General features: G+C 41.0%; 1 protein-coding gene across 3 annotated transcripts in view; it reads right to left on the reverse strand.

The window, feature by feature from the left end:
• The window catches only part of GRID1 (glutamate ionotropic receptor delta type subunit 1), a 1,428,863-nt gene that overhangs the window by 434,965 nt on the left and 966,952 nt on the right, over positions 1-26,946 (reverse strand). For all 3 annotated transcript variants that reach the window (XM_040320512.1, XM_040320513.1, XM_040320514.1), the window contains exon 5: positions 12,155-12,208. In XM_040320512.1, coding sequence (XP_040176446.1) covers positions 12,155-12,208 — 54 coding nt within the window. The remainder of the gene's footprint in view (positions 1-12,154; positions 12,209-26,946) is intronic.

The following is a 26,946-nucleotide window of genomic DNA, read 5'->3' on the forward strand; positions in this document are numbered from 1 at the left end:
TTTTTCAAGGGCGCCCCGACTGGAAAAAGGTTGAGAAACACCGCTCTATAGGACTTTGAACTGCCAATCGACAAAAGCTTTTTCTATGCCAATAGATACTAAGCCTCTAGTGGGTGGGCCATCATTTAGAAGTTGAAAATGTGTGACTAACCTTCTCAACTTAGTATCTGTATATTTTCCTGGCATGAAGTCTGATCTATATTAACTAATGAGGGAATCATTTTTGCCAACTGGACTGCTAAGACATTAGTAAGTATTTTGAGGTCGGTATTCAAATATGGAAATTGGATGATAAGAGGATCATTCAGTAGGGTCCTTATCTGGTTTAGGAAGGAGGACCATGTAAGCCTCAAGTATTGATGGAGGGTCTGCTGATGTAAGCAGTGGGAAAACAGTGCACACAGACTAGGGGCTAGGAATTCTGCGTAGGACCTATAGCAATCCACTGGAAACACATCTGGTCCTGGGCTTTATGAGGTGGAAAGGCAAAGATAGCTAACTCTATCTCCAAAGGAGTGATGTTGGCTTCTAAAGTTTCCCTGTCAGTTTCAGCTAGAAGCGGTAGAGCTAGATTCCCCAATAAAAAATCAAGGCCAGCAGGGTCCTAAGGTGGAATGGGTGCATAAAGTGAAGACAAATATTGTATAAATTCTGTCATTATACTCGAAGAGTCAGTCACTAAATTGCCCCTCACCTGCTGTAGAGTGGGGATATTGGTAGGAGATCTGTGATGTTGTTCAATTGGAAAAAACTGCGCTAAAAAAATACTTAAAACGAATAACTGCAAAAACAAGTCAGAGTTGTTCAATTGGGAGCTCCGATTGTCATGTAAACAAAAGAGCACAACGTGGAAAGAAGAATAAATTGCGCTAACCCCCTAACCATTTGGTGAAAATAACGAAAAAAATTGGCAAAATAAATCACCAATCAAAGAAATAATACCCAAAACAGGCTAGTGATAAATGCAATAAATAACACCAACTCATATCAATAATATGAGGCGAGTTGATTCTCTTATTCAAACATGAATAAAAGCCGTGAAAAATAGACAGGTTATTAATAATGTCTATTGTGCATGTCATCTTTATTCATAGGATGTCTGCACAGTATCCTGACATATACAAAAAATATATATTTATTTATTTATTGTTTACTTTTTATAAAAACAATTTTTTTTCACATTTATCTTCACTTCTCATTTCCAGTTTATAGTATACACTTAGCAGGACTCATCTTACTTTTATTTATTTATTTATACACGGTGTACACATTCATTTCACATTTGTGTTACATATCACACTAATATTTGGATTACTTATGATACAAATATACAACCTTTGTCCATTTCCATCTACAGTAGGTGAACCCGATTTTGTGTCAATCTCGCTCTCTTTCTCGGCGAGATTGAGCACCTACGAGCCCCATCGCGGGAGCCAGCGCCGAGATGGCTTGCCGCGATGGAGACAGAGCCGTCATAGAAGCGACGGGAGATCCGACTTGGATTCCCGCCAATTCTACACGTGTGCGGCGTTTGTTATGAATCCTGAGGGGGAAGTCCCCGCCGTGGGTAGGTATCACATGGGTAGGTACAGAGCATGATGGGACTGTGAGGCCTATATAGGTCCGATGCAAGGCGCGCATCCGTCATTTCAGCGAGAAGGACCGGCGTGTCAACATCGGGAGAAGAAGAGACGTGAAGAACATGACGTCACAGCGCGGAAGAAGAACTCATCACAGCACGGAAAGGAGAAGACGTACAGCACGGAAGAAGGGACCGGACTGCGAGACGAAGAACCGGGGTGCGACGAGTCAACAACGGAGAGCGGCGAAGACAGAAGGAGAACCCCGGAGAGTTGAGAAGACCCCCCGGATAGCGGAGAAGACCCGTCGGGATAGCGGAAGAAGAAGAGCCCCGCCGAAGACGCCAGAGGAAACCCGCCGGGGGGGTGGGGGCTTTTTTAAAAGCCACCCCCCCCCGGCGGTGGAAGAGAACCAGACGGCGGCCCCCACCCACCCGAAGACGTCAAAGAAGAAGCCCCCACTGGTAAAAGAGCTAATAAAGAAGACAGGGGGCGGCCTCCGGAGCAGAAAAATAAAATATTTTAATACACTGTGTGGTTTATTTGTGTTTTTACCACTTTTCTTGCAGGTGAATGGGTAGGGGTACGATGTACCCCATACTCATTCACTTAGGGTGGGGGGCCGGTATCTGGGGGCCCCATTATTAAAGGGGGCTCCCAGATTCCGATAAGCCTCCCGCCCGCATACCCCGACAACCAACGGCCAGGGTTGTCGGGAAGGGGCCCTGTCCTCATCAACATGGGGACAGGGTGCTCTGAGGTGGGGGGGGCCGCAGTGCGCCCCCCTGCCCCAGAGCACCCAACCCCCCCATGTTGAGGGCATGCAGCCTGGTACGGCTCAGGAGGGGGGGGGGGGCGCTCGCTCGTCCCCACTCCCTTCCTGGCTGGCCGGGTAGCGTGCTTTGGATAAGGGTCTGGTATGGATTGTAGGGGGACCCCCTACGCCGTTTTTTTCGGCGTAGGGGGGGCTCTCCTTACAACCCATAACAGACCTAAGGGCCCGGTATGCTCCTGAGGGGGGACCCATGCCGGATTTTTATTTAAAATCCGGCGGGGACTTCCCCCTCAGGATTCATAACAAACGCCGCACACATGTAGAATTGGCGGGAATCCAAGTCGGATCTCCCGTCGCTTCTATGACGCGCTTGCTGGGATGTGCTGTCACTATTCCAGTGAGTGCGAGGTGTCGGCGAGATCTCGGCACCATGTCGCCGAGTATCAGCGCGACGCTGTCGTGCTAAAAGCACAATATCACAAACACCTACTGTATACAATTAATTTTTCCTCATTTCACTGTACAGCACGCCTTGTACATGTACAAGAGATTTCATTGTTTCCTCTTTATTAATTTTATGTCCTCGTGCTGTAACATACATTTATTCACTGGCACATGGGGCTCACACACATTCACACTAATGTTACAATAGGTGCTTTTGTCTTTTCGTTTTGTTTTGTTGTTTTTACATCTGTGTAACATTCACCATCTATAAGCTTTTTGTAGAGATATTTTCTATATAATCCTTGTATGTACATGAAGGTATTCACGTGTAAATCACCAAACACACATTTTCTCTCTTTCATTAGAGGATTTTTTCACAAGACACTCCTCCCCACCTATTGGCTTGTTAACTAATTAGACAATTAGACACCATCTGTTTTCTTGGGTCTTCAGTCATATGGTCTCATTAAGGTTGTGTATATATTTGATATCATTTGTTGTATTTTTTAGCTATGACTAAGCACTAGTTTCAGTGCGAAATGTGTCAGCAGTTGGGTTTTATTATATTTTATTTTGCTGTGACTTGTAGCGCTGTCCTTTTTTTAATAAAGCCTACAATTTGTTCAGAGTGTGGCTGTCCAGAGACATTTTTTGTTCCGGCTATCAAATTAATAATGAACCAAATTTATATAGCTCAAAACTTATTGATACAAAACTTCCTAAAAAAAATGGAAGGAGCACCAGACCAAAGACTCAAGCGGTAAATTGTGAGAAAAACAATCAGCGCCACAATACTAATAAATTACTAATGTTTTTTGTTTCATGTCCTTAACCCCTGGATAAGTGGAATTGACTATTAAAAAGCGAATGGAGGAAGGTGGTGTTTGGAGACAATGTATACGTTGATTACCCACACAGAGGTGCAGTCTGGAGACTGTAGGAATTGTTACCATTGGTAAAGTGGACTGATCATGGTGGACACAAGGAGTGATCTGTCTATGAGTTTTATACTCATCCTTGAGGTGAGCAGGCATTTTAGCAGGTGGTGGTGTGCACTGAATATTGGATCCATTTAAATAGGATTTTTCACAGCGGTGACAGATTTGGAAACCTACACATGAACTGTTTTTTATAATGTATTTATTTTCTTTTTTCATAAATTGTTTGTTTAATTATTTGTGTATATAACATTTATAGATACGCAGTGCTGCACTATTTTCACAAAATTAAGACTCTAACGGTAGGTACGTTTTTAATGAGTGTGGCAGTCCAAAACTGTATTTTTAAGGGCATGTTATCCCACTTTTATTTAAAAGAATGAAAAAGTTCACAACAACATCAGTAGCCCACGCAGGGGGTTCCACCAATACTATTTCCTGCACAATCATGATTTTTTTCAGCCTCCTGGCTTACTCTTTACCACATAGCTTTTTCAGGCCTCCAGCTTAGGCCTTAGGTTTTCTCCTCAGACAAAAAGAGTTCCTTAGAGTCAAGCTCTCTCTTAGCTTACTCCTGATCAGTTCCTCGCTGCTCTGTCACAAACTACATCTGCATCCTGCAGACATGCTTGCTCTGGCTTCCCCATGCAGCCTATGACTCCTGCAGAGGAATGGGAGTCCACCTGATTCTCACAGACTTCCTCTCTGTTGGTTGGGGCCCCGAGCCATAGTCAGGTAACAACTAAATAGCCCAGCACACAGCTGTGCAATCAGCGTGCCTATCGCTTCAAAATGTGGCGTAAACCAGCAATCTTCCAGGTAGCACGGGGTCCCATTGCCACACTGTATATAATTGTATTCCATTTTATATGCTTAACCTATGTATTGTACACTGCACTCATTGTGCACCAGCATTAATAATGTTTTGATTACACGTTGCATTCTTTGAAGTCCTGATTAGAATTTGGCCTGTCTATCTTACGCCCCTTGTTACCATAAAAGTACAATTGTAATATTATTGTGAAACCCCTACGTAATCAAGTGTATAACAAAAACGTTATTTGCGTTTAAATAAGCAGACTAGTTATTTGGAAAGATGCTGAGTGTATCTTTTGTGTCTGTTCCCTACTGCAGTAGTTATTAATTTGGAACCTAGGGCCTTGTACACACGACCGAACATGTCCGCGGAAACTGGTCCGTTGGACCAGTTTCCGCGGACATGTTCGACCGTGTGTAGGGCCTACCAGACAGTTATCCGGCCTACCAGACAGTTATCCGGCCTAGCGGACAGCATGCTAAGAAACTTGTCCGCTGGAAGCCTGTCCGTCGGACATGTCCGATGGTCAGTACGACTCATCGGACATGTCCACTGGCCCGAAATCCCACGCATGAAGTGATTCAACGCATGCGTGGAGCGCGCACGTCGCCGCGTCATCGTCGCCGCCACGTCACTGCGTATTCTGTCCGCGGGGAATTTGGTCTGATGGTGTGTATACACATCAGACCAAATGATCCCAGCAGACATGTCCGATGAAAATGGTCCGCAGACCATTTTCATCGGACATGTCTGGTCGTGTGTACAAGGCCTAGGAGTTGGCTATCTATAAAATTTCCAGAACAATATGAACATTGTTTATTGCATGTGTTATTGCACCAGCACTTTATGTACAATATATGAATTGTTGCCAAAAATATCTATACTTGGAATTCAGTGTTGTACTAAACACAATTCTCCCCCCCCCAAAAAAAAACAGGGGGAATTGTGTGTGCGTCTTATGGAGCGAATACTGACCAGGAGAGCAGAGCCGCTGATAAGAGGACCGTTTCGATGGCAGAAAGATGCCCTATGCATCTCTCTGCCCCAGCTAAATCCTGTTTCTCCCCTGCCTTCAGGTACTACAGGGAGAGAAACAAAAGGGTATTGTTCTTTATTTAACCCCCACATGATCGGCATTAATATGTAAATCACGTGGGCATTGTTATGTTAAGGAGGCCGACATTCATATGCAAATTACGCTCACACCTCTGCATGTCGCCCACCAAGAAGATGTCAACGGCATGCAGGTGAGCATAGAGGGCATGTAGAAGTGATTAAAGGTGAGCAGAGGAGGTGTGCAGAGTTGAATGGTAAGGAGGGGTTGGAGTGCAGAGATTAGAAGATGATGGGTTTGGGGGACAGAGGTTAGCAGATAAATTAGAGGGTCAGAGTTGTACTGAGAGGGAGATAAGATTACAGACATTAGTAGAGAGTTAGGGGGGGTACTGTAAATACATCTGTTACATCACTGGTCAGTGTACATGTAAATGTCCCAGTTACATTGGAGATCAGTGTAGGGTGCCCCCTTACATTGGTTGTCAGTGTAGAAATAGTATTCTGTTATATTTTATTAAGTATTTTAGTACACTATTTGGTTCAGGATATTTTTATTTTTTTTCATATTTTCCTCCTCTAAAATCTAGGTGCGTCTTATGGTCAGGTGCGTCTTATGAAGAGAAAAATACAGTAATTTAACACATTTTTGTAATAAACTGTAACAGCAATAATTAAATTTTCAGACTTTTGGCTACAATTCTTACAACTGAAATTTGAAAGTTAATTTTATCAAATAGATATGTCTTGTTGTAGTGTACAGTAATGAATTTTCCCCATCTGTGTTATTGGCAGCTATGCAGAAAATGTTGCTCTGCAAGCCTAATATGCGCCAAAGTTTAGATTAGTTAAAAGATAATGTCGGTTTACCAATAGTTATGAGTCAGTCACCTTTAGGAAGGGGAATAGAATCAACCCACAAACAGAGATGAGCCAGCCATAATAGGGGATTAAGAAATTGACATCATAAAGATAAAAATAAAATACAATTACAACCTATAAAAAAGAGCTGAACCAATGTAAAAGCAGACTATAGAAATGCTATTGTAAACTAAATCACACAATATAACAAATGCATTAAAGTGATTGTAAAGGATAATTTAGTATTTTTTTTAAATAACAGACATGTCATACTTACCTCCATTGTGGAGATTGTTTTGCATAGAGTGGCCCCGAACATCCTCTTCTGGGGTCTCCCAGAAGAAGCACTCTCCCAAAGGGGGTTACCTTGCAGGCACGTTACCGAGTCCAGCATTTGCATCCACAGACACGAATGCCGGACTCGGCTCCGCCCCCTGAAGCCTGTGTTATTGGATTTAATTAACAGTAGTGGGAGCCAATGGCTGCGCTGCTATTAATCTATCCAATCAAGAGCCTGGACCACATGCAGATAGGGACGGCATGTCCCTGCCAAGGATATGAAGGGGCTCAGGTAAGTAAAACGGTGGGGGGGGCTTGGTGACCAGTAACTGCCAGGTGTTTTTTCACCTTAATGCATAGAATTAAAAAAAAAACACGAGCCTTTACAACCCCTTTGAAAAGTTGAGTTCGGCACTAAAAAATCAATCCATTTACAACTCAATAGCTACTGTACTAAATATTAAAGTGGTACTACACCCAAAACCAAATTATGAACTTTACAATTCATTAGATGTGGTGGCTGCATTTGTTTTCTTTTTTTGGCTTTTTTCCTTCTGTTTTCACCTGGCAATTTGGCCAGTAACACACCTCCTGTGTGAAACACTACTCTAGATGAATTGAATGAGTCCAGAGGCACAGACAGCAGCATTGTCAGTCTTGGGGGGGGGGGGGTAAGCATTAAATGTGTAACACTAAGCATTGTTACTGAGATGCAGAATTTTATTTGTCCACAAGATGGCAATGCCAACTAGTTTTGCCTAACTGTGTCTGGAATACAATTTCCAGGGGCAGCCTGGGAGATGTGGTCTTGGAGGAGGATCCCATCCACAGACATCCTGTGGCCACAACTACAAGGCCCATGAGAACCTGGAGACACAATATATAAATGAAAGCCTGGGAAGTAGCCAGGCAGCTGGGTGAAATGCACCAACTGGGAAGGAAAGAGTGAGCCGTGCTGGAGGATGAACCTGGGAGCTGATCGGGAGCATGTGCCTCCCCCAACCAGAATAGCTTCTCATGTCACCATTGTATCTGCTGCTGTTGCTGCACCATTGTTCAAGGAGGCCCCCCTTCATACAGACAACTTGCTGCTGCTCAATGACTGTCACAGAGGGATCTGGTGAGAAAGTCTCCGACCCACATCATAGCTAAAGTTATCTGTTAACCCTTTCCTTCAACCTAAATCTGATAACAAATCAATCCTTTCTGCTGTCACTTTGCTACAGGAGACTTAACACATCTGATAATGCCTTCTTCATCAGGCAGCAGTCATCAGAGACAAATTCAGTTCTCTAAGACATCAATATTCCATAACACTGACTTTGTATAGCTCTCCATCTGCCCCTCTTCCTGGCTATTTAATACTCCATATTTTATACTCTCAATTATCACTTTAAACTAGCTTCAGTCTCTGCCTAACTGCATTAGGGGGCCTCTTTACCTATCAGGGAAGATTTACATTAGGCCTCAGTTGATTGCCACCCCTTTGAGTTATTCACAGCTTTCTGGTTGCACTTGTTTAAATGAGTTGTAAATGCAGAAGGTTTTTTTATCTTATTGCATTCTATGCATTAACATAAAAAACCTTCTGTGTATAGCAGTCTCCTCAGCACCCCCCTATTTACCTACATGAGCCCCTTCTCTCTCCAAAAATGTTCACAATCCCCTTAGCCATCCAGGACACTCCTCCTGATTGGCTGAGACAGAGCAGCGGTGCCATTGGCTCCCACGGGGACCAGGGGCAGGGCTCCATGTCTGCATGGATACACAGAGCTCTGACTAGGCTTGGGTGCCCCCTGTAGCAAATGCTTGCTGAGGGGCATTTAACGGAGGGAGGGGCTAGGAGCAGCAAAGAGGGACCCAAGAAGAGGAGGATCCAGGCTGCTCTGTGCAAAACCAACTGCACAGAGTAGGTAAGTATAACATGTTTGTTATTTAAAAAAAAGAACCTTTACAATCACTTTAAAGGGCCCCAATATTGCCAGCATAAATGCACTATAAGATTGTCCAAGTTACTACGTTCCCTTGAAAGCAGAACTGGGTTGCTGATTTTGAGCTTTTAAGGCCTATGCCTAGCTCCTGGGTCTGAAAGCCCTTAGGTGACATAACCTTTATCTTATCTTTTTTGTTAGAATTCTTCCTGGTCACTTGAAGTGAAACCACTCATTTAGAGAACTAATGTTTATGCTCTGAATACTGCAGTATACACTGAGTTTGGCTCTAAGGGGTACATCTGGTTATTGCATTGTATTTGTTTTTTTAGTAATGTTTATGTGCCTTGACACTAGCATACCAATCTGCTTTGTTATATTATAATTTTAATCTCCCGATACAGTCTGCTTATTTTCTTAAAAAAAGACAATGTGTGAAATCTGTATACATCCACTGGGAGTTCCCAACCAAGCTATTATGATGGTGCCAGCTGGGGTGAGGCTTCGCCTAGGGCAAGGAGAGCAGATGACCCAAGATTACCAGCGGCTCCTGTGGGGGTAGAGCTACAAATGTATAAGAAATTTAAATACACTAACATTTAAAGCCAAACGCCAACTAATAATTTATAACCAGTTACAGTAAACATTTTTTTTTCAGATAAAGTTCTTGTATTAATAAATACAAGATGATCATTGTAATCATTCCTGCCAGTGATAAATTGTTTGTCGCATCCATGTAAGGATGGGACCAAGGAGTCCATATAGTGAACTTGGTGTTGAGCTATTCACTTTACGGTCAACACAGAGGACAAGGGGGCACTCTTACGGCTAGAGGAAAAGAGATGTCATATCCAAATACGGAAAGGTTCCTTCACAATAAGAGCTGTGAAAATGTGGAATAGACTCCCTCCAGAGGTGGCTCTGGCCAGCTCAGTAGATTGCTTTAAGAAAGGCCTGGATACTTTCCTAAATGTACATAATATAACTGGATACTAACATTTATAGGTAAAGTTGATCCAGGGAAAGATCAGGAAGGATTTGTTTCCCCTTCTGTAGCTATCTGGAGCATGCTCTGTGTTTTTTTTTTTTTTTGCCTTCCTCTGGATCACCTGTGGGTATATAATTGGATTTATGGGATTGTACGATATTTTTTATTTTATTTATTTATTTTATTTTATTTTGGTTGAACTAGATGGACTTTTTTCAACCTGACTAACTATGTAAACTGATACATTCTGCTGGAGACTGGCATTTTGAAAAACATCAGACTTACTGATTGGCTCACCAGATGAAAATAGAAATTAAAAAGCCTAAAAAAAGTAAACTAATACAGCCATCACATCTGAGAATTAGTAAGCTGCAATATATTAAATGTTTGCTTTAGAGTTTAATACTGCTTTAAAGCTGAACTACAGGTTAAATACACAAATAAAAAACACCTATTAGGGAGTGATTTTACTTGTCAAATAGTTATTTTCTCTGTCCATCCAGTCCTGAGATTTATATATCTCTGCCCCACTAAACAAATATATTTAGCAGGTAAGAAGATATGATCTTTTGCTGCTTCTCTTTTTACTTTGACATATAGGTCACCTCACCACTTACATTATGTGACTGTAGAGTGAAAGGAGAAGCAGCACACTGATAAGCAAATTTCAGTCACTCTTCCTATTAGGATGCCATGTACACTGTGACACACCTGGTTTTCCCCTTGTTCTGCTCATCCACCCCCTATCTGTGTTCAGCTTTACATAATATACAGTAGACTAAAATAGGCTGATACTCTTAGGTACTTACATTGCTTGCATAACAAATATTGAAGTATTAAAGTAATTGTAAAGGCTTGTTTTCTTTTTCCTATAAAAATAACAAACATATTATATGTATCTGCTCTCTTGCAGTGGATTTGCACAGAGCAGCACAGATCCTTCTCTTCTCGGGTCCATCGTCTGTGCTCCTAGTATCTGGATGTCTGAGAATCTTGTGAACATCGCTAGACAAAGAGGGACCTCAGGTACGTGTTAGGGGGGCTTCTGCACACAAAAGGCTTTTGATCTTAATGCATAGAATGCATTAAGATAAAAAGACACCTTCTGACTTTATAACCCCTTTAATGATTACATGGCTGCATTTATGTGTACCTGGAGTCTGCCTGGAGTCCAGGTTTAGGCATTCTTGGGCAAATACCCAAAGTTCCCAGGGTGATATTAGACCCTGATTTTTTTTAAGCATATTTGGCATCTGATTTATTCACTTACTGAGTATGCAGCTTCTTTATTTTTTGATCATTGCCTATGCTCCTGTTTGAGCTTCTGCCATGATCACGGGTCCCGATTTTCTGTTTCACGTAGCTCCTTTCTTTTGTAGCATTCTATAGTGCCACCCAGGGCTGCTGTTAGACATCATGGGACCCATACAGCCTTCCTGATGGGGCCCTCCCAACCCCACTTACACCCCACCCCCCAAGGGTGCAGTGGAACAGCAGCATTGACTTTATCTGCCTACACCCCAAAAATAAAAATAAAAAGTCCTTCCTTCCTACCTTCTGGACCCAACTGTTGATCTGATGGAGCCCAGGGAAATGTAATTTAAGTCCTGGAAAGCGATTAGTAGTGGGAGTGTGGTTTAGTAAAATTCATTTATTCATTTAGGCAAAAATGAATAATAAAGATGCACTGGACCCCTTTGTTTAGCTGATGGGGCCTGGGCCAGTACAACAGGCAGCCATGGTGCCACCCTTTCATGCTGGAACTAGGGTTGTGTCTCTCTAGACTGTGCACATCAATAGAAACATACAGCCTTGTAGCCTAGAATGGAAAGGTACTCACCTGCCTCTCCCTACTCCAAGCTGACAAATACTGGCTTGAAACTGCACTGACCACTGTTGGCTCTTTCCTGCAAAGTAGAAACTCAAGGAAGCAGTACTAGGATAGCAGAGGCCAGCAGAATTTTAATACATAGACTGTATTAAAGTGTTAAGCTAAAAACACTCTGGGGTTAATACTGCTTTAATCTGTTAAAGCAAAAAAAAGAAATAAAAGTAAGTTTAATGCCAAAGCCCTACCAATGTGTGTTCATAGACTAAAAATGTGTTTCCTAAGTATACTCTAATGGTTGATAGCTACAGATCACATAATCTAAGATGTCCAGGCAAGTTGCTAATTTCATGGCAGGCAGAGGTCTCTTTTCAATGCTAAGTAATCACGAAATTTGGTCTTTGAATTTGCAATAGGCATACATAAAAAAAATGAATTATATAGGATTATGCAAAATATCACCTAAAAGTCTTTTATATGTAATCACAGTTATTTTATTATCTCCACAATTTACAGTATATGCTTATAGACTTTGAGCTCAATTTTTTCAAACAGTCATTTAATGTCATCTTAAAAAGGTGCACTGCAACTCATCATCACAATCTCCCTGAAATTATTCTAAAATGTTATGGACAAAGTACTAATTTTGTCTTTGCTTACCTCATTCACATAAACCCAGTGGCTGTCCTTTGATGCAAGATTGGTTTCTACTGCCTATAAGCAAAAAAATAAAAAATAAACACATTAATACAATTTATAGCAAATGCCTTTTTTTATCAGCAGTTGCTAAAGTCACTTGTGTAACTGTAATTACAATTTTAAAATAAGATCGTTTTGAAGAACTCTAGTTCTAAAGCAAGAATTATGAAGTTGGTGGTATTAATTATGTCACATACAGCAGCACTTCTAATTAACTTGAAGGTTGCCCTTGTTAACAGAACACACTGAGAAAAGTAATTTTTACTACAGCAAATAGAACCGCGCAGTACAATTAAACAGTGGGTTATAATCACTGCACATTGTCTTCTAAATATATTTATTTTAATATGCCAATCAAAGTTTATAATTTAGTCTAGAAATTATTTATTTCTGTCTCTTTGCTCCCACTTCTGTACTTTTAAACACAGTATTTTCTACTAATATAGCAACAACCATCAACGTATTTTGCGCTGTGCAACCCAGGTGGCTTTATGATCCTGTTTCCCAAGAAGTAGCAAAATGTTCATAATATTTATACTTAATTCCAAGCATATAAAAAATCTATTGAAGTAGTTAAAGTGATTGTTATTTTTATAGGAAAAAAACAAGACTTTACAAACATGTTATATCTACTCTGTTGCAGTGGATTTGCACAGAGCAGCCTGGATCCTCCTCTTCTCGGGTCCCTGTTCTGTGATCCTGGCTCCTCCTTCCTGTTTGGTGCCCCCACAGCAAGCAGCTTGCTATGGGGGCACCCGAGCCAAGTCACAGCTCCCTGTGTCCATTCAGACACAGACCCCCGGTCCGGCCCCGCCCACTCTCTCCCTGATTGACTGACTGACTTTGATTGACAGCAGTGGGAGCCAATGAAGCCACTGCTGTGTCTCAGCCAATCAGGAAGGAGAATCTCAGATGGCCAAGACACTCGTGGCCATCGCTGGACAGAGAAGGACCTCAGGTAAGTATTAGGGGGGCTGAGGGGGATTTCTTAACACAGAAGGCTTTTTATCTTAATTAATAATGTGTCTGCACTTTTTACAAAGTAGCTGAATTCCTGTAATTCAGTCTTAAATCATTATGTTACAGTGCTATTCATTTGGATTGACGTCCCAATGGTCTAAGGCAATGCACCTGCATTGCAGTGCACCACAATGCACATTAACAGACTGGGGTCTGTTATATTCCCCAAAAAAGGGATGTGCAGTATGGCAGCCCATTTAGTCATTGCTGTAAATTTCTTTATCAACCAGAATGTCCGGTTTTAGTTTACGGCTTAGGCCCCATACTCACGACCAAACATGTCTGCTGAAACTGGCCCGCAGGCCAGTTTCAGCAGACATGTTTGGTCGTGTGTGGGCGCGAGCGGGCCGAATTCCAGCAAACATTTGCCCGCCGGGCCTTTTCCCAGCAGACAAATATTCCTGGACTTGTTTTAAAACAGTCCGCTGGAATTCTGCCCGCTCGGACATGTACGGTCGTCAGTACAGACCTACCGTACATGTCCAGGCGCCCGCCGTCCCTCGCATGCGTCGAATGACTTCGACGCATGCGTGGAAGCATTTTAAAGGCGGGCCGCCCACGTCGCCGCGTCATTGTCGCGGCGACACCGCGTCATCGACGCGGCGACACCACGGACACGCCCCGCGTATTGTTTACGCGCGGACTTCTGTACGATGGTGTGTACAACCATCGTACAGAAGCCCTCTGGCAGACATGTATGGTGAAAACGGTCCGACGGACCGATTTCACCATACATGTTTGTCCGTGTGTACCCGGCCTGAGACTTTCACAATACTATATTTAAAGAGAAGTGGGGGTTTGGGTTTTTTTCTCCATTATACAGTACTTACCTAGGTGGATGCAGCATCGATTTGATGCTGCATCTGTCCCACCACGCCTCTGCACCAAGAACGATCAATCGAAAATCCCGGATGGCTCGGTTCTCACAGCTCACCGAGCAGAAAGCTGCTGACTGTCAATCTCAGCAGCTCTCTGCTTTGCTCCTCCATGCTCATTGGAGCACTGAGCTGTGGAGAGGCAGGGAGTGGCCATCTCAGGCTCTCAGCATCTTGCTGAGAGGCTGAGACGGACATCAGTCCAGTCCAGGCATCAATCCAGGCATCTGGCAGATCCAGACCTGGCGGATTTTTCCCTCCAAACTCTCGAGTTCTAGAGTGTTGTTTTTTTTCCATTTTGATGATGTCTCAGTTCTGCATATCACATCTTTTAGGGTTAACAATTTTGGATACATATATTCTTATTTCCTTGGTTTTGATTAGGAACAATTTAATTGATTAAAACAAGATCACATTATTGTGACTTTTAGGAAATGTAGCAGGATGGTAAAGTGAATGTATACGTTCACTTTTGGAATGCTCTATTCTCTTTAAGTGTGACATTGTGACATGCACACCAAAAAACAAGCTTTGCATAAATTGTTAGCATAGCATTAAGACAAAACTACGTTGGGCTGATGACAACAAAACTTAGCATGATAGAAACTTTTGCACATGTTTTGGATCCCTAAAAACGCAAATGATATTATGTTCACGTAAGAGAACATTGCACAGAGAACGCAAATGTTATCCAAGATCACCCAATGTCATTGTTCAGACCCAGAACCTAATATGGGGGAGAAAATAATATGTGCATTAGCAATGAGGGTGGGCCTTAATGGCCACACACCACACATATGTGTCCCTGGCAACTGAGATTTCTGTGTTGAGAGTGTACTCACAGCATTGGGAATGAGCTGTCACCAACATTTTGTCTAGTTATGATCTGGAGGTGGTAGAACAGGCTCCCGATCATGTGATCAATTTGACAGCTAATCACAGTCGGCACATGATGGGTACATCTATTTCACCCCTTCTCTGATTTAAGACACAGTTAGAGGGCTGTGATGGACAGGAAGAGTTTGCGCCAGATCTAAGTTGAGGTTCACTTTTTCCCGTCTCTTCATTTCAAGTGACATGCAGGGATGGGAAAAATAAAAGGTTTTCCTTCATCCTACAGGTGAATACTCTGAGGCCCCGTACACACGACCGAGTTTCTCGGCAGAATTCAGCCAGAAACTTGGTCGGAGCTGGATTCTGCCAAGAAACTCGGTCGTGTGTACACTTTTCAGCGAGGAAGCCGACGAGGAACTCGTCGGGCCGAAAAGAGAACATGTTCTCTATTTCCTCATTGTTCAATGAGGAAAGTCGGCCCTCTCGGCGGCTTCCACACTGAACTCGACGAGGAACTCTATGTGTTTGGCACGTCGAGTTCCTCGGACGTGTGTACGGGGCCTGACAGTGTTCCATTCAAGTCTATGGGGCAGCATGGCAACCATGTACAATGCATGCCATTGTGGTACAATAGTAGACGGTGGGAAAAGCAATACATAACCTTCTCGCTGTATGTTCAAATGCCCTCCGAGAAGTGATCACTCCTCAGAGGGCACAGCACACATGAATGAGCCCTTACTGAGAGTCCACTTAAAACTTCATGTCCATCAAAGACTTCCCTGTCCACAGAGTCACTCTAATACAGAAGTGGAAAACTAATAAATCTCCTCACAGACTTAACAGATTATAAAAATATTTTAGTGTGAAAACTCAGAAAGGCAAACTGATGTGTTAAAAAAAATCTACAGTATGTTGTAGGGGGACTCAGGATAATTGGTGTGTTGATGTTAGTGACATATATGGAATTTTTTGTCTTACGGATATTACCACTTTTAGCCCGTCTCTCCCAGCTGATACAAAATTAAACCATATGTACTTCAAACAGGGCTACTGCAAAATAAAGGAAAATGCAACAAAAAAGCAGCTTCTGTAAATAAAATATACAATCTTTTGCTGGTGACTATGATTACAGGTTTGGTTTTAGCTTTAATGGCATTTTTATATGTAACATACTGTATATGTTAAAATTACCTTGTAGAAACAACATTCAGAAATGATTGAATTTTAGTATTTATGTAGGTAATGATTCTGAACTAGAAAACAGCTATCCTCCTTGTTTCTTAGGCAAAGATCTACTAGTACTCAAAAGAGACATTAAAGTGGAATAATGATGGCAACCTCAGAGCTAAATTATGGATAATTTTCATGATTATGTCAAAGGTTTAACTTCACAGGCATGCTGTGTATGTGATATCAGTGTAACTGTATTTACTGAATATGGAGGATCATTTTAAAATGTTCACAAATAAGTATTAGAGAGCTTTTGACAGCACAAAGACTAAGTTAAAAGTTGTTTCTTACAATAAATTTCTTTCACTTTGACCTTTAATAGAAAAAAAATGCTGTTACACTAATATATATATATATATATATATATATATATATATATATATATATATATATACACACATATATATATATATATACACACACACACACACACACACACATACACCTGTGCATTAAATAGTTTATTTAATATTGTGTATTTTTTTTTCTTGATTTGCATGATTGTACCTTAGGTGAAACCAGTTTGTAAGCATCTTTTGAACTTTGCCTGTCTCTGGATGTGATCAAAGTCAGTAACAAGATAGACTGGTCAAAATTGTCTGTCTATGGTAGGCAGTCATGGAAGGCACATTTATCAAATAACTGTTCACAGAAGGAATTTAAATGTAAGGAAGATCTAGTTAATTCCAGCACACGTGTGTACACATTATAGCACACGGCTCAGTGTCACCACCATATGTGCATTAGTGTGTGCACCTAGTGGCATGTGTGAGCATGCAAACATACTGTATCAAGCACCGCTGTTGGCACCAAGCAGCCCATATAAACTTTGGCTCTGCATGAAGAGATTGCTTGGTAGTCATCAGTTAGTCCCTTTGAACCTGCAACCTTTCCTGCTATTCTGCTTTCCTTGCTGTGTCCTGCTCTTGAACATTTGCCTACCCAGTGTGACCTCAGCCTGTTTACCTGATGCCTCTTATTGCCCTTTGCCTTTTACCTCCACTGTCTGGCTGTTACCAAGCTCATTTTCAATTTACACTGCTGTTCTTATCTCCTGAATTGGTACCTTGCTCCCTAGCTGTTACCAACCTTGAATCATTGACTTTAATCCCCTCCCCCGAATTGGTACCTCACTACTTGGTTGTTACTAACCCTGCCTTGAATCCAGTCTACTTTCCTGTTGCCTGCTCTGGTACCCAGGTGTTACTGCCTCTGGTGCATGTCCAGTGGTCTCCTGATGTTCCTGCATCTTTTTCTTGTCCTGTGATCTATAGTCGCCTGGCTCAAGCACCAGAAAGCCTTAACAGACCTGCTACTGCATGCAGCACTCACATTTCCTATTGCCATGTCCAGGGGTGTTGGAAAAGAGGTGTAAAAGAAAACCCCTAGATAATTTGGTCTCCACTGGGTATGTGACAAGAGAGATATCATCAATTTCATCTGCCACCAATTTTAAAGCATGCTATCCCACATTTGTCCTTGGAAAATACAAAATCTGACAACAATTGTCCGATGGAGCATACAAAAGGTCGGATTTTCCGACAACAGCCTGTCATCACACAATTCCTGTTGGATAATCCGATCGTGTGTATGAGGCTTTAGTGATGCACTAATGCAGAAGATACCACTCTGCTGGACACCAAATATGCTACAAGGTCCAAATAGCTGTTAAATTTTGAAGGAGAAATATACATTTTAGGGAACATCATGTCAACCATCAAGCTAATGTGATTGCAGATGTTTGCAGGCATAGAAGCCTAACTAGATGTGAGACCATGAACACATACACTCATTAGCATGTTCCCATTACTGCATGTGTATGGGCACATCCACCACACATACTGGGACCAAGCAGATTATATAAACCTGAGTTTTGCATAGGTTTTTTGTTTATTGGTCTTTCAGTCTGTACTCCTGCAACTCTTGATCCTAAACTTGTGCTTGAACTTGTTACAGACCAGGCTTCCATCTAACCTGACAGGCAGGTTGTATTGAAGTCAATCAAACCAGCCTGCTCATAGATGAATTGAAATTCATCCAGTTCCTGCTGAACCAGATGAATTTCAATCCGTCTATGGCCAGCTTAAGTGATACAGATATTCTTAAACATCAATCTCTCACATTACTGTTTGGGCATGGCAACAAGTGATACATACATTTTTAAAGGTCAGAATCGCAACAGTTGATGTTGTAAATGGTGCATGTTTCCATTAAACCATTTGGTGGTGGCTACTGGGTGTGTAAAGGTTTACCTGCTAAGTTAACCTTCCCCAGTGACAGTCCCTTTCTGTTTTTTTCTGGCACAGACTGTGGGCAAAAAAATGTATGTGCAGGGTGAGAGTGAATTGTTGCCCAAATTTTTGCTACCTGATAAGTAGTACTAAAACATGCACTACTTGCAAGCTTTTCAATGCTCTCGGGAGAGGAACCTAGTGTATGTAGCTGCTTGTAGCACTTTGGCATTGCTTATAAGCCGATGCAAGCCTAGACTTAGGAACCAATAGGTAGATTCTAAAGTTACGGCGGCGTAGCTTAGTGTGTTTAGGCTACGCCGCCGTAAATTAGCTAGGCTAGTAGTGATTCTCAATCTACTTACCTGCTAATATATGGCGGCGTAGCCTAAAGCGGGCGGGCGTAAGGGCGCCTAATTCAAATGGGTTAGAGGGGGGCGTGTTTAATGGCAATGAGGCTTGACCTCACGTTTTTGACATTTTTTTAAACTGCGCATGCGCCGGGCGACTACATTTCCCAGTGCGCATTGCGGCTAAGTACACCGTACGGGCCTATTGATTTTGACGTGGACGTAAACGACGTAACTCCCGATTCGCAGACGAGTTACGCAAACGACGTAAAAAATTCGAACCTCGCGGCGGGAACGGCGGCCATACTTTAACATTGTTATTCCACCTCAGAGGTGGAATAACTTTAGGCTGCCTAAGGCCTTACGGAAACGACGTAATTCGACTGCGACAGCCGGACGTATGTTCGTGAATCGGGTACAAGCTCATTTACATAATCTACGCCGGCCGCAATGGAAGCGCCACCTAGCGGCCATCCGAAAAATTGCAATCTAAGATAGGACGGCGCAAGCCGGCCTATCTTAGATATGTTTAAGCGTATCTCTGTTTGAGCATACGCTTAAACATACGGCGCCGTAGATTCAGAGTTAGGTCGGCTTACAAGTATCTGACAAAGTGTGTTGGATGCAGAAGATTTTTTGGGTGCTGTAGCTCTTTAGGAGATCGAAAATCACAGTCACTACAACAGTTCTTTTGTCAGTAACCATTTAAAAAAAAAAGTCTTGTAACAGTTGCTTTAAAGTGGAACTAAACCCATCAATTTAACAGCTTCAAAAAACAGTTACATTCTGGCACGTGCACATTACTGCCCCATTTGCTTGTGATCTCAACCAAACTGTCAAACCATGAAATGGCTCGAGTCATAACTGATCACATGTGCAGCATCATGGCAGTTGAAGATCAAACAGAAGCTAAAATGGTAGCTTCCTTTACTGAAAACATTAGGAGGGTTTAGTTCCACTTTAAAAGCTTATTCATACCTAGCATGTTTAGCTGTGGTGGTCTGCACTGATCAGTGCGGGCTAAAAATAAGAACATTGTGCCATGTTCATACTATAGAATTGTGTTCGTGTGCATTACTTTTGCAATGCAAAACATCACAACACCCTGTTGTGCACAGAGTTAAATAAAGTGTTTGGCTAACTTTAAACAAAGTTTAAAAAATAAAAAAGTGAACGTAACACTTTGCAACACTGTATCCCAGGGCATATGCACAATGCACACGGTATACGTACATAATTGGTCCCTAAAGGAGATGAATTGATTGGTTTATGTGCTAAAGACATTAGGTAAATTCCAAGAACTACAGCACTTAACCCTTCTGAATTACATTTTAATATAATGAACTACATTACTAATTTTACTATTCAAGAACTTCAGCTCTTTACTATTCTCTATGCCATTCTGATCCTGCCAAGAGACAAATGAAACATTTTCTATCAGCTTGCAGTATCTACAATACATTCCTGTATCATATAAATAGGCATGTCTCACAACTTAAGTCAATGGCTTCTTCTGGAAGGAGCTTAGTGAATATTGACATCTTCCTACATGTGTACATAGACATTCTTTCGGTTTGATGCCAAATGGGATTTGAGGTAAGTACACCGCAGAAAACAAATCAAGACAGGTCACTGCACAGCACAATGCAAAACAAGATACCATGGCAAAAAAAGTAATAAAATCCCTTACGGCGCATTCCTGTGCAAATAACAAACAATATAAAAAAAGTAAGGCATGGTTGGTTATACACAAAGATGTCATGAGCTATTTTTATGCAGAATGCTAAAGGCATTTTGCAAATGATATCTTCTCTCTTGAGAACACATTTTAATTCAAGCATTAAGAATATAAGCCTTAATAGTCTATGCATTGTAAGCAATGTATTTGTACAGTTCTGTACATTTTCTGATTTTATGTCAGGCATTATATGATGTCTCTATAACAACTTGAAAAATGTTTGCAAACAAAAAAAATGTTTTCCCTGTCCTGTAAACTTTATTTCATGGCTCTCTTAAACAAATAATCTATCCTCTTGTAATCATGTCTGCCTACAAGTGCTTTCCTCTGAAACAATGTATCCACATGCAACCTTATTCAAATGTAAACTAGTGCTTTTAGGAAGGGGCGCGGTGTGCGTGATGTTTTAGGGGGATTATTTGTGGGATACTAGCTACAGCTAGAGAGTGAAAAGGGAGCATCAGTATGACGAAATGGGATACTTCACATGGTTGGTAGTGTGCAGTAACCCATGTGGGGAGATTTACTAAAGCTGAAGAGTGCAAAATCTGGTGCAGTTATGTATAAAAAACAATTAGCTTCCAGGTTTTAAGCTGCAGCATTTTTTTCCAGTTTTAGTAAATCAACTCCAAGGGGTCACCAGTAGGGATGAGCCGAACACCCCCCTAGTTCGGTTTGCACCAGAACATGCAAACAGGCAAAAAATTTGTTCTAACATGCAAACACTGTTAAAGTCTATGGGACATGAACATCAAAATTCATAAGTGCTAATTTTAAAGGTTAATATGCAAGTTATTGTCCTAAAAAGTGTTTGGGGACCTGGGTCCTGCCCCAGGGGACATGTATCAATGCAAAAAATAGTTTTAAAAACTGCAGTTTTTTCGGGAGCAGTGACTTTAATAATGCTTAAAGTGAAACAATAAAAGTGAAATATTCCTTTAAATTTCGTACCTGGGGGTGTCTATAGTATGCCTGTAAAGTAGCGCATGTTTCCCGTGCTTAGAATTGTCCCTGCACAGAATGTAATTTCTGAAGGAAAAAAAGTAATTTAAAACTACTAGCGGCTATTCATGAATTGTCGGTCCCGGCAATACAGGGAAGAGTAACTGAAAAAAATGACAGGGTCTGGTATGAATATTAACCCCCCTGGTGGTATCCCCGAGCGTGACTCGGGGTTGATTTTTTTCTACCAAAATCGGTAACTCCGAGTCACGCTCGGGGTAGATATGCAGAGCCTGCAGCGTGCGCTGGCTTACCTTCTCCTGGATCCAGCGATGTCACCACGCTGTGTGAGCGAGTGGGACCTCGCTCGATTCACACAGCGTCCTCCTGTGCCACCGATCTCCGTTCCCTGCGACGTTACGACGCACGGGAGCGGAGATCGGCGCCAAATTCAAAAAAGTAAACAAACACTATACATACAGTATACTGTAATCTTATAGATTACAGTACTGTATGTAAAAAAAAAACACACACCCCTTGTCCCTGGTGGTCTGCCCAGTGTCCTACATGTCATTTTATATAATAAAAACCTTTCTTTCTGCCTGAAAACTGTAGATTGTCCATAGCAACCAAAAGTGTCTTTTTATGTCAAAAATGGTTTTAGATCAGCTAGAAAACAGCGATAATAAATTATAATCACTTGCAGAATTGTGCGATAGCGATTTGCGGGGAAATTCGTCATAAAAAAAAAAATAATGACAGCGACAATTCTGCAACTGAGCAAATTTCAGTGATTTTGAGTTGATTACATTATTGAATAATTTTTATTTTAATTATATTATTACTTGCTATAATTATTTATAATTATTTATTATATTATAATTTAAAATTTTGTTTTTAAAAAAATGTCATACCCGGGATGCCTATTAGATTCTTGTTTGGTCAGATTTAAGTGAGTTATTCCTAAAAATTACAGGCCTACAGTATAAAACACCAAATAATGGTTCCGCTTTCAGCATGTTTTTTCAGAAAGAATCATACCGCCAGGGAGGTTAAGGGGAACCCCTGCCATTTTTTTAAAATTACTTTTATCTGTATTGCCGGGACCCGACAATTCATTAATAGCGTGAGTAGTTTTAGATTACTTTTTTTTTCTTCAAAAATTACATTTTGTGCAGGGAACCAAAATTTACATGCATACTTTAGACACCCGACCCCCCCCCCCCCCAGGTATGAAATTTAACGGAATATTTCACTTTTATTGTTTCACTTTAAGCATTATTAAAATCACAGGACCCAGGTCCCCAAACACTTTTTAGGACAATAACTTGAAAATTAACCTTTAAAATTAGCACTTTAGAATTCTCCCATAGACTTTTACAGAGTGTTCCATGGCTTTTCACATTTGCCACGAACACCCCAAATTGTTCGCTGTTCGCCGAACTCATGTTCGACTCGAACTCGAAGCTCATCCCTATTCACCAGTCATACATGGGGCATACAGTAAGCTACCTTACCTTAACCAGCTAATATAAATTACACTTTTTAGGAAACTGTTTACAAAGTGAAATCAAGTGAAAATAGTCATTTCTGGAAACTAATGTAAAAAGAATGGAACTGACACCTATCCTGAGGAATTAATATAGTGGGCAATGCTAAGACAGCAGCAAGCCAGGATTTAGAAAAGTTAATAATGTGACAAGGCATTACCAAGACAGAGAAGCAAGTAAGGACACTGGTATATAATAAATAATATAAGAATATAACATAAACTGTATACAGTGTAAGCACTATATACTGTGTATATATATATATATATATATATATATATATATATATATATATATATATATTGTAAGGCTGAGGTAGTTAGCCTGTATTTGTGGGAGGGGGCTATTCAATTATTTAAACACCCAGACGCTAGCCTCTAGGGGTCACTGTGTTACATTTTGCCTCCCATTTTTTTCCCTCTCATTTCATTTCCCACTATCATATCTATATATTTGGGTCTGGTAAACTCACTGTAACAAAAATATGGCCTAAGGGTGTGCCCTGACCGTAGACAAGAGGGTATGCCTGAAAGGGGGCATATATATATATATATATATATATATATATACACACACATACATACATACATATATTTTTTTCCCATATACATACATGCACACATACATGATGTGTGAACCAGGCTGTGAAACCAAGCTTTGCAACCAAGTAACACAAATGTCATCCTCCATTGAAAGCGGTCTGGGCACCCAAGAGTGTTGTGTGATTCTAAAATGTTATTATTTTTTTTAGTTTAACCTCAGATTGAAAAATAAAAAAAAAGTGCCTACTACTGCTGGCAAGTAAATAAAAAAATCTCTGACTGCTGTGGAAGTAATTTATCTGGTCAGTACTCTAACACTGAGATGACACTGCAGTATGAAATTTGAAGTTTTCAAATTATTAATCATGCAGAGCATGGAAGCAGAGAGTCCATTGCTCTGCTGTGCTGTAAATGAGGCAGATTTGGACATAACCTTTACCCTGTGTCAGGCTTTCTAGGGGAGAGTAAAAACATTTCCCTTGCCTGATCACATAAACTTTTTTGAGGGGGGGGGGGGGGGGTGTTATAATTTTAAGGTCACCCATGCAATATAAATGTACATTCTCTAGGTTATATTTATATGGGCATGGTATGCCTGGCTGGAGTCATTTCCAATACAAAGTGATGCTGAATTATCTCTTATATAACACATATATCTTTGGAAAGATATATTTGTTATATAAGAGATAATTCAGCTTCACTTTGTATTGTAAGTTACTTAGACAGATGCGTACCATGCTCATATAAATATAGCCTAGAGAATGTACATCTTTTTATATTGCAATACATCTGTTATGGCCATATTTTGATCTTGATGAAAACAGCCTATACAAAGTGAAGAAGAAGAATTATCTCTTAACCTCTTAAGGACCGCCGCACAAACTTATACGTCGACAGAATGCCACGGCTGGGCAAATGGGTGGCCAAGACCAGAAGTCTTTTACTTACATGCTGTGTTTATGCCATTTTAACTGTGAGTGTATATACCATTTAATAAACTACTTTTATCAAATTTACTGCACCACCCCCCCCCACCCCTCCTTTCTCCTCTGTAATGTTCTTTGATCATGTAAACCCGGGAAACCTGACCCTTATTGGATTGAACAAGAAATTGATCTGCCAGTGATCGCTAGACCAGTGGTATTCATCAGAGAGGCTCACTTATGCGCCAGATGAGTTGAGAGGCCTGGGCAAACGTGGGCACTTGCACCGGATGAAGGCACTTGCACTCTGCATTTGATATTGGATTCTATGTTCACACTTGGATTGTATGCACATTATTTTGGATTGCTCAAAAATATTTCCAGCACAGAGACTATTTCTTGCACGTTTTTTGCCTGGAAAGTTCAGAGTTGGACTTTGCACATTAGGCTATTGGCACAGTTGTTGTTTTACACATTGTTGTGTCTGAATTAGTTGAAATCACTGTTTGCACACTTATGTTGTATTATTGGTTATCTGCACCATTGATGCTTATTTATTTGCATATTTGCACATTTGTTTAATTACGCAATTCTCTGCACAGGAATCAATTGGGCACAGATTATTAACTATTTTTTGCACTTTATTATATATATTTTTTTATTTATTTTTTTATTTGCCTAGTTGCACATTTGCACAGGAAAATTGGGCACAAGTTGAATTGGATACAGAATTTATTGTATTGCATGTATTGCTGATTTGCACAGGATCATTTGGCACGTTATAGTTTATACTATATTGTTTGATTTAGTAAGCGCCATCTTTACTCCCTTTATTCATTGCTTTTAGTGTGTGAACACCTCAATGGTGGCTGCTGCTTTTTATTCATTTTTAGAGTTAGCCTTTTATCCCTGTGGTTCGTGCATTAGTTACACTTTGTATCACACTGATCGAATGCTCCCTCTCATCAGGAGCAGCGATTAGTGACATGTCACTTGTAGCCATGCCCCCAAACAGTTAGAATCACTCTCTAGGACACACTCAACCCCTTCAGCGCCCCCTAAAGGTTAACCCCTTCACTGCCAGTGTAATTTTTACAGTGCATTTTTATAGCACTGATCACTGTAAAATTTAAAATGGTCCCAAAATGGTGTCAAAAGTGTCCGATGTGTCCGCCATAATGTCACAGTCACGCTGATCACTGTCATTACTAGTAAAAAAAAAAAATATTAATAAAAATGCCATAAACTATTCCCTATTTTGTAGACGCTATAACTTTTGCGCAAACCAATCAATAAGCGATTATTGCGATTTTTTTTTTACCAAAAATATGTGGAAGAATACGTATTAGCCTAAACTAAGGAAAAAATGTGTCTCCTTACTTGCATAGTAATGTTGTAATCCATTTTGTTCTTTATAATAACGTCACTGTTGCATGCTCATTTGTCCCCTGATTGAAGGGCATGCTCTGCATGCTTGTCTGTCCATTGATACGACTCCCTGCGGCACAACACTCAAAGCCCACATGACTGTGGAATCATTTAGAGCTTCCTTCTACACCCCAAGCAGCATCTTTGGAGCGATGAGAGGAGCAGTATGTATACTGCTCCTTCACCGCTCCTTCCCATTTAAAACAATGGGAAACCGCGGCAGCGGGCGGTATTAACCCTTTATCGGCCGCTAGCGGGGGTTAATACCGCACCACTAGCGGCCGAATCCCGCGGCAATTCCGACGGTAGAGCGCCGCTATTTTTAGCGGAGCTATACCACCACGGCGGCTCCCGCCCCAGTGTGAAAGGGGCCTTAATATAATGGACTAAATGAAAAGCAACATCAGAGTGAGCGAGTTTACTTTTTCTTTAAGAAAACTGTAAACTTGGATTTGTCCTCACTGGTTTGCTTATACATAATATTAGCCCCACGTGTGTAAATGCAAAGCATGACTTATTTAAATATTTGATGCTGGAAAACCAAAAAAATAAATAAAAATGGATGCACTATTTAAAAACGCTCCCAATTCCCAAAGCTGTTATAAAATTATTTATATGACACATGCACTTGACAATGCTGCTTTATTTTTTTTATTTGTATTAATGTTTTGTTCAATAGACTGAGCTTCCCATAAAACACCAAACTAATGTGTATTTTAACAAATTCCCACTAAAATGCCTTGCAAATTAATTTCTCACTGAGTGCATTTGTGTTGTGTTGATAACAGTATTGCCGTTGAGATGGAAATTTCTGGCCAAGGAATGTCCTGCTGTTATTAGTATTTCATTTGCTGGCCACTTGCCTTTACATATTCTGCAATGGCTATGTGGAGGGCTGGCTGGAAAGCAGCATGTGGAAAAAGGATTCATGGCCCATCATAATGATGGTTTGTCCTGCCAAACAATCTGAAAGTGGCCTCTTCACCATAATAAACTTTCAAGAGCAAGATGGTGCAAATGTCATACTAATCCAGTCTAAAAACTTCAACTAAAGAGCTCTGTGATTTTAATAAGTGACCTAATTCATACC

The sequence above is a fragment of the Rana temporaria genome, chromosome 8 (assembly GCF_905171775.1).
Source record: "Rana temporaria chromosome 8, aRanTem1.1, whole genome shotgun sequence".
Taxonomy (NCBI): Eukaryota; Metazoa; Chordata; class Amphibia; order Anura; family Ranidae; genus Rana; species Rana temporaria.